General features: G+C 42.9%; 1 protein-coding gene across 1 annotated transcript; it reads right to left on the bottom strand.

Annotated features, from left to right (window-relative positions):
- Positions 1-2260: 2260 nt before the first annotated feature.
- Positions 2261-8890, bottom strand: LOC104972276 (prolactin-inducible protein homolog). Its single transcript, XM_010804633.2, has 4 exons — positions 8651-8890; positions 6341-6443; positions 2761-2878; positions 2261-2459 (listed from the first exon to the last, which is right to left on the bottom strand). The coding sequence occupies exons 1-4, from the start codon at positions 8743-8745 to the stop codon at positions 2335-2337; spliced, it is 441 nt and encodes a 146-aa protein (XP_010802935.1). The 5' UTR covers positions 8746-8890; the 3' UTR covers positions 2261-2334.
- Positions 8891-9298: the final 408 nt, after the last annotated feature.

Here is a 9298-nt window from a genome sequence, read left to right as displayed (position 1 = left end):
TGAAACATCAAGAGACCAGAATTCCCCATTATGACATAGGCATTAGTAGACCCAGAAATAATGTATTTGAGTGGACATAGCCGCAGTCTTCACACAATGGAAACACCACAGTTAAGTATGAACACAACTTGGTCCAAAGGGCCTGTGGTACAGAAAAACATGGTTCATACCCTATGTCACCTACTCTGCACTGATGCCAGCTGCACTGATACCAGCCTGCACTTTCTTGTCTTCAGATTGTGCCTACAGCCTCATGGGTTGGGGAGGTCCTTTGTTTAGATTTTGGAGGAAATCAACCCCGTGTGACTCACAGATTTGTTGGCTCAATATGTTTTTGTGAACTAAAGTTGGGTGATTGCCAAACTAAAACTTAACTTGGGTATGCAATAGAAAAACGCAGGTGGGGGGAAATAATCTTAAAGGGCAGAGCTGCAAGCAATATACCTGGTCATCAGTTCTGTGAGGTTGGAAAAGTGTCTTGAGGTAAAGATATACATGGACTCCTGGGGAGTGGCATATTTCTTGGCTTGTTGGTCTGGAGCCTCAGGGGAACAAGGTTGGCGTATTCAATACAGAAGTTCTGGAGAAGAGCCATCTGAAAGAACTGATACATTTGAACAGAATGTTTGGTTCTTGGTGTCTCATGGAAGTGCTTATAAGAAAGTATGTAACACAGAGGAGGCATTGAACAATTAGAGGGTGGGATGAGTGGTTCTATGGGTGTCAGCAGCTCCTGCCCTTTGCCACCCAAGTCCTTATGTAATGGCTAAAATGGTGGTGGCTGATACGAAATAGACACTTCTATCACTGCAGTTGACTTGACTTATGCCCCGAGATGTTAAAGTATATGCTAAAATCACACAGGGAACTGTACTCAATATTAGGTGATAACCTATGAGGTAAAAGAATCTGAAAAAAAAAATTATATATATATATATATATATATATATATATATATATATATATAACTGAATTGTTGTGCTATACACCTGAACCTTACATGATATTGTAAATCAACTATACATCAATAAATAAATTATATGCTAAAATACCCCCCAAAATGCACTTCTTCCCATAAATAACTTAGATGTTGCAGCCGCTGGCCTTTCAATAACAAAGACTAGTTCTGTGACCTCAATAATGTACCATTTCTCAAGGAGACCATTCGAGAGGATAATGATTACACAGGATCCTTTTGATTCCTGACAGGGCAGTATTTTGTCTCTACTGACATTGATTCATGTTCTAGGTATGGATCTTCCCTGCCTGCTGTGTCTTAGCCAGCATGACTTTCTCAGGGTTCACAGAGTATCTGATTACTAGACCCATCTAACATCTCCTTAGATCAATGGAATCTTTCTTCTTTTAAATGAAAGAGTTTCCACTACAGGCGCATGATCAAGATATATATTGATTTTTCATTACTTTCATTATCAGGAAACTCTTGACCCTATGGTATGCTACACAAAGCTCATACATAAGCAGCAAGGAAATTACTCGGGAGTCACACTCTTTAGGGGATATGGTGATGTCCTTCAAGATGCGGCATATAGTCTGAAACAATGGCTCTTCAGTGGTTCTTTTTCTATGATAGCAAAAATAGATTGGCCTAGAAGCCCATAAATCAATAATGGTCTTTCTTACTGTCACTTCTTGTTATGGAAGTGCTGGGTCAGAAGGTATGTACATAAATAACTTAAGTACTAGTAGTTCTCCAGATGGCTGCACCTGTTACACACTCCCACTTGGAGCTCTGAATGGTTCCCCATAACCCTTCAATTCCCACTTATAGTAGGTAGCTCCTTGATTTCTGAGTTTTGCCAAGTGATGAAAGAACTTGGGCACAGAGATGGTACATCGCGTAGGAACCCAGCTCATGTGAACTCGTGAGTCTTTTCCTTGCTACCAGCTGAAGAGGAGCAAGATGTAATAATTTAGGGCTTCAGATTCATTGAACTTTCAGATAACTGGGAGAGACAGCTGGATGCACCTGGACTGAAATAGAAGGGAAACTTAGAACCGTTGGTCAGTTCTGTCCTTAATTTGTATCACTAGGGACAATTCTCTCTCTCTGGACATTTCCTCTCCTGAGTTAAATGGTAAGAATAGTTCCTATCTTCTTTTTCTCATCATTGGCTAGGGAGTGGATACTCATGTATCATATCTGAGAAGTTTTCTTAAAAATACTGGTTCCTTAGGACTGGGGATGTCTGAGCAGACACAGTACTGAGTTTTGGGGGAAAGAACACAGATAGGACAGTGAGAAGTCAGTAGGAAGTTTATTTTCCAGTCTACACAGATGCCCACAAACTCAGAAATGGAAGACTTTCCAGATCAGAGTGTTATAATGACATCACGTGTGATAACAATTTCATAAACAGGGGTGGAGATAGTCACACCAGGAGGGCATATATTCTCCTCTGACACAACTTGAGCCTTCCCTGTTATGATCCCATTTTCTGGAGAGAAGAAGCAAAGCTGTGTCAGGCAACTGGACTCCATATGCAAGCCACCCTATCCTGCCTTTTGCTGTGTCTGACGCTCAGCCCCGTTTGTCAGGCTTGCAGCTGTTAGGAGTGTCGCCCGTCTGCCACATCGAATCATCGCCCACACTGCCTCTATGTCTTGTGTTTCCTTCTTACTCCAATACCTTGTTCCTTTTGCTTTCTGCCATGTCTCAGTTCCACCTTGACAATTTGCCCTCTCCTCACATTTCCCCTTCTCTGACATGAATGCTCAGCAGGAAATTTCTTCACTTACCAGGTGCGTCTATCTCCCAGAAGAATCTTCTTGTACTAACACCACACAGACAGCTAGTAAAATGAAAGTTACCATAAAGAAAAAAGACCGTATCAGAGACGTCCAATGTGGTTTTAACCTGAAGAGAAGAAGATGAGAAAGGGTTTACGAGAGTAGACCTGACTGAAGCAGCCCTGAAGTGACCATTAAGCAAAGTAAACATTTTTGAGGCCTACACTGAAGGGGGAACCAGGGGTTTCCCCCAGACATCACCAGTTAATACATTCAGGGCCAGACTTGACTTTAATGAACTTTTGGTAATTCTCTTTATTGGCTCTGTTGACCTTTAACCTGAATTGTTAAAAAGATGTCTTGGATGTGGTGAATGTCAAAGTTTTAAAGTTGGGTTTGAAGGTATCCTCAGATACCACACTTGTTTCTGTCCCCTGGTGTGGGAGCCAACCCGCCTTGAGGGTCTGGCTAGCATTTAAGTCATCAACTGATGTGTGAAATGTTCTTTGTTTTGAGGAATGGACGAGTAAGGGGCTCACCATGGTTGGACTGTGTTTAGTTCTGCACTGAAGTTCCCAAAATGGAGTAGGCAGGAAATGATTTCAGTGAACTTGTCTTTTGTCTGGTGAACCAAGATGGTTGTGGACGTTGGAAACATTATTTTGTCTGCTCTGATGTGGTGGGGGGAAAGCTCACCAAACAAATACAACAGGGTTTATTGTCCCAAGTGTCCTGCCTTCCAGCTTTGTGGTGTGGCCTTTATCCCTCTGAGCTTCTCGTTTTACTTTTGTGAGATGGAGGTGTTGATACTTACATATCTAAGTTACGAGTCCATAGCTTTCTGTGCTTTGTGCATGGTAAAGAGCTTTATGAGGTAAAGCGCTATATGTGTTGCACAAATAATACCTACTTAGAGTCTGAAAGCACTTGGCCAACTAGTACTTGGTGCCTGATTTCCTCCTCAAATAGGATTAGAAAACCTTTACTCAGATACAAACTCTAAGGAATGACTGAGATTCTCAGATGGGAGAAGAAATCTGCTGAGGTCATACCTGAGAAGAGAAAGTACCAAAAGCTTCCTGAAAAAAAGCTTCAGAGATGAACTCTGGAAAAGGCATGCTCAACAGCATTTCTAGCATCATTTATATTTGAATAAATATCCGATACTCTATGTAATTCATAGGGTTTTTGGTCACTATGCAACTTTCCCGTCTGTTGGCATATGTTTCCTAAAAACCCTAAGGAGGCCTTGAAGGAGTTGGGGATTGCTATCAAATACGGAGAAGCAAGAGGTCTAGGATCTGATATGAAGAGTCATGGAAGCCAGTGGGGAAAGGTATTGGAGGTAGGGACTGGGAAAGCCGGTTCTGGTCTGACAGTCTCCCATCTGTGAGGGAGCCCATGATTACCTCACGGTTGCAGCTTCCCTCTCATCTGCCATGGCCTCCTGAGCATAGTCTCCCTCAAGCTCATCACTTCACAGGATGGGGCTGGGGACGTGGATGGCTCAGTTCCAAGAAGCTCCTTCCTCACTGACACCCAGTCTTATCCATCTTCGTTTTTTGTCCTCACTCTTATTGCTTTTCTCTCTTTTCTCTTCCCTTCCTCTGGTGAAGTATCCTGACATGCTTTTGGTCCTCCACTAGTTTATTCTCTATACCATCAATTGATTTTTCAAAAGTTTTTTTATTATGGTAAAATTCACATAATATAAACATACTATTTTGGCCATACTTCACTGTACAGTTCAGTGGCACTGAGTACATTCACATTGTTGTGCAACTGTCACCATCATTCGTCTTTCAATTTTTCACCTTCCTAAATGATGCTCATGACTATTCCAGGAGTCATGTATGGATGTGAGAGTTGGACCATCAAGAAAGCTGAGTGTCAAAGAATTGATGCTTTTGAACTGGGGTGTTGGAGAAGACTCTTGAGAGTCCCTTGGACAGCAAGGAGATCAAACCAGTCAATCCTAAAGGAGATCAGTCCTGAATATTCATTGGAAGGACTGATGCTGAAGCTGAAGTTCCAATACTTTGGCCACCTGATGCGATGAACTGACTCATTCGAAAAGGCCCTGATGCTGGGAAAGACTGAAGGTAGGAGGAGAAGGGGGTGGCAGAGGATGAGATGGTTGGATGGCATCACTGACTGGATGGACATGAGTTTGAGCAAGCTCTGGGAATTGGTGATGAACAGGGAAGCCTGGTGTGCTGCAGTCCATGGGGTTGCAAAGAGTTGGACACAACTGAGTGACTGAACTGAACTGAATTGAAACTGATCCTCTATCCCTAATACCAGACCACCTTACCTGGGTCCTGATAAACCTGTTTGCAGGACAAGAAACAACAGTTAGAACTGGACATGGAACAACGTACTGGTTCAAAACTTGGAAAGGAGTATATCAAGGCTGTATATTGTCACCCTGCTTATTTAACTTATGTGCAGAGTATATCATGGAAAAGGCCAGGTTGGATGACTCACAAGCTGGAATCAAGATTGCCAGGAGAAATATCAACAATCTCAGTTATGCAGATGATACCACTTTGATGACAGAATTGAAAGAGGAACTAAAGAGTCTCTTGATGAAGTTGAAAGAGAATGAAAAAACTGGCTCAAAACTCAACATTCAAAAAACTGAGATCATGGTATCTGGTCCCATCACTTAATGGCAAAAGTAGAAACAGTGACATTATATTTTCTTAAGATTCAAAATCACTGCTAATGTGACTGCAGCCACAAAATTAAAAGATACTTGCTCCTTGGAAGAAAAGTTATGACAAACATAGAAAGCATATTAAAAAGCAGACACATCACTTTGCCAACAAAGGTTCTTATAGACAAAGCTATGGCTTTTCCTCTAGTCACATATGGATATGAGAGTTGAACCATAAAGAAAACTGAGTGCCAAAGAATTGATGCTTTTGAACTGTGGTGTTGGAGAGACTCTTGAGAGTCCCTTGGATTGCAAGGAGATCCAACCAGTCCATCCTAAAGGAAATCAACAGTGAATATTCGTTAGAAGTACTGATGCTGAAGCTCCTAGACTTTGGCCACCTGATTTGAAGAGCTGACTCACTGGAAAAGACCTTGATGCTAGGAAAGATTGAGGGCAGGAGGAGAAGGGGACGATAGAGGAGATGTTTGGATGGCATCACTGACTGAATGGACATGAGTTTGAGAAAATTCTAGGAGATAGTGAACAACAGGGAAGCCTGGTATGCTGCAGTTCATGGTCTTACAAAGGGTTGGACATGACTTAGCAACTGAACAGCAATCCTATAAAACACTAGCTCCGCATCCAACCTCCCCACCCCCTAACCCTGCCTCCAGGCACCTACCCATGTATTTTCTGAATTTATGAATTTGACTATCATATCCATACCATCACTTCTTCATCTTTAAAATGGACATAGTAATACACACATTCCAAATGGGGTTTCTCTGAAGTTCAAGGCAAAAGCATTTGTAGGTGACTTCTTTATAAGATAATGTTTCACTTCATATCAGTCGTGATGACTGCAGTTGTTTAGAAGGGAATTTCTTTTTCCTCCCCATGTACCATAACCTCCAATTCTTCACTTACCACTATGCATTGAGATATGAGATTTGAAACTTCAAGTGTTATCACGTAGCCCGTTGAGTTGTCGATTTGAGAAGTTGTCAGATTCGCTGAAATTACATTCTGTCTAGATATGGCAAAAGAGGCAGAAATCCAAAGTCAGATCAAAGTCCAGGATTGAGGTAGCCTGGGAGGTAATATGGAAACAGGGGAGGCAGAGAGAGCTGGGGGATGAAAGGAGTAGGGAAGATACAGAAGCATCAATACCATCACTCCTAAGGATCTACTTTGCATGACCCCCACCTACAGTCTCTCTGTGTCCAGCCAAGACACACCTATTTGGATGTGAGTGGGTGCTAAGTTGCTTCAGTCATGTCTGACTCTTTGCAACCCCATGGACTATAGCCCACCAGTCTCCTCTGTCCAAGGGATTCTCCAAGCAAGAATACTGGAGTGGGTCACCATTCTCTTCTCCAGGGGATCTTCCCAACCCAGGGATTGAACCCACACTAGTACCACCTGGGAAGCCCACCTATTTGGATACCTACAAGTGAACATAGGATATTTACATTTTGGGTTTTTTTGGTCAGCTAATGAGGGCAGAGATATGGGCTGAAAGAGCTGATTTCCCTTCATTACAAACTCCTGACTGAATCTCAGCGGTTCTATCTGAGGTAGAAGTGATTTGATTGCATGGTTTATTTTAGCTTCTGATGCACTTCCTTCCATTTTTCTTGTGTAACCATCCCATCATCCAGGGAAACTCCTTCTCCTCCACTAGTGGAAGGATATGAAGCTCTAAGAATCTGAAATATTTATTGTATCAATGAATTAAGTTTTAATAGGATTCATTTAGCTCAGCTTTGTTCATCAACCCACTGTTCCTTAGGCCTAAATTGAGGGGAACCTGGAAGTACTACTTAGTTAACCTAAAAGAATTGACCCCCAGCATACCCTGCACGAGCTTCCCAGATAGTGTAGTGCTGAAGAACTCACCAGCCAATGCAGGAGACATAAGAAACATGGGTTTGATCCCTGGGTTGGGAACATAACCTGGAGGAGGGCATGGAAATCCACCCCAGTATTCTTTCCTGGAGAATCCCGTGGACAGAGGAGACTGATGGTCTATAATCTGTGGGATAAGGAATCCACCTGCAATGTTGGAGACCCTGGTTCAATTCCTGGGTCTGGAAGATCCTCTGGAGAAGGGATAGGCTACACACTCCAGTATTCTTGGACTTCCCTGGTGGCTCAGCTGGTAAAGAATCCGCCTGCAATGCGGGAGACCTGGGTTTGATCCCTGGGTTGGGAAGATCCCCTGGAGAAGGGAAAGGCTGCTCATTTCAGTATTCTGGCCTGGAGAGTTCCGTGGACTGCATAGTCCATGGGGTCACAAAAAGTCGGACATGACTGAGTGACTTTCACTTTCAGTCCATGGGGTGTGACCCCATGGGAGTTGGACACAACTGAAGCAACTTGGCATGCACCCCCCCACACACACACCCCAAACACAGCCTCTGCCCTCTTTGCCTCTCTTCCCCTTAGAGAAATCCCCAAACTTGTCAGGAATCCTTTTACCAAAATTTCCAAGGCTCCATTCCTGTCTGTTATATGCTCCTTTCTCTATATTCTGTTTCATGTCAGTGTTTCCTTGGGCATTCCTGACTTCTTTCTGAAACTCAGTGCCTCCCTATTTGCAAATACATAGACCCCTTTCAATGCCTCTCCATCCACCAATGATATAGCTGGAGGCCAGTGTTGTTACATCATGGCTCTGCATACAGGAACAGGTCCAGGGGGAGGCAGGATCCCAGAGCATGCTTCTACTGTTCCATGATTAGAGAACCATGCTCAGACCTTGCAGACTCTGAACTCCAGTGTATGAGGAGGACCATATAAAGAAGATGAGACTGTTGCCAATGAAATGACAAGGATTATCTCGGTTGGTGGATCAGAACAACACTTTTTATTGGGTAGTGACCAGGGACATGGCCCTTCTTGTATGGCTCAAACATCTTATTCAAAGTTTAACCCACAACTATAGACCAAGCTCAGATTCCTGCCTATGTTTCTCTTTTGTGGCAAAAGGAGAGACTGATAAAAGGATGGGAAACTGAGTTAAAACACAAAGTAGCTGTAGGTTATGGATTCAGTAACCTCTCCAGCAGGTTCTGAACAGGGAGAAAGTGAGACATGAGACACAAATAGTGAAAATTCCTAGGATGGTCCTTTGGAGAAGGAAAATAATATTTAGGTGCATAATGTGGGTTTCTGGGTTGGCAAAAGGGTCGTCCATGGAAGATTCTCTGTAGGGAGGAAAAACAGATGACTTACATTTGTCCTTGAGCTGTGCCAGTCCGCAGTGTCAGGCAGAGACCCAGGAGCAGGGCAGCAGCACTGGTCTTGAAGAGAAGCTGAAGAGCATGCATGCTGGAGGAATTTGGTGCCCAAGAAGCCTGTGTTCCCAAGGAGCAGGATGGTTCTTTATAACTCTAGCACAATGACCCTGGAGCTATGAGGACAGGTTCACTTGGCCAAAATCATCACACCTGAGGGATTTCCCTCATTGCTAACTTTTCCCTATCGTGTGTGAGAAAGGTCAATGTTTGGCTGGAACTTAATTAAGGAAAGAGAGGAAGGAATGAATTGGACCATTTCCATTTGTTTTTCAACGTTGAAGTGTTCCTGGCTCATTAAGATAGATCCTGCCTTAACTGTTTTAAACAGGATTCTTTCCTTTTCTAAGTCCTACTTCTTAATCCTTGTTCTACGTGTAAAGATCCATGAGATGTCCTTTCCCTTTGTCCTGTATGTGACACATGTCTTGTCTTCCTCTCAATGCCTCAACCCTAAAATTTGCTATAGATTTTAGATGTAGAATAGATGCCATGAAACTAATGTCCCTACTCCTACCTTCTCTGATTTGCATTTTTGGTTCAATGAATCATCTCTGGGTATAAAGTGTGTTTAAAGAGAATTTAA

This window comes from Bos taurus, chromosome 4 (genome assembly GCF_002263795.3).
Source record: "Bos taurus isolate L1 Dominette 01449 registration number 42190680 breed Hereford chromosome 4, ARS-UCD2.0, whole genome shotgun sequence".
NCBI lineage: Eukaryota > Metazoa > Chordata > Mammalia > Artiodactyla > Bovidae > Bos > Bos taurus.
The sequence above is the reverse complement of the archived record's forward strand: the minus strand, read 5'-3'. Positions and strand labels throughout refer to the sequence as shown.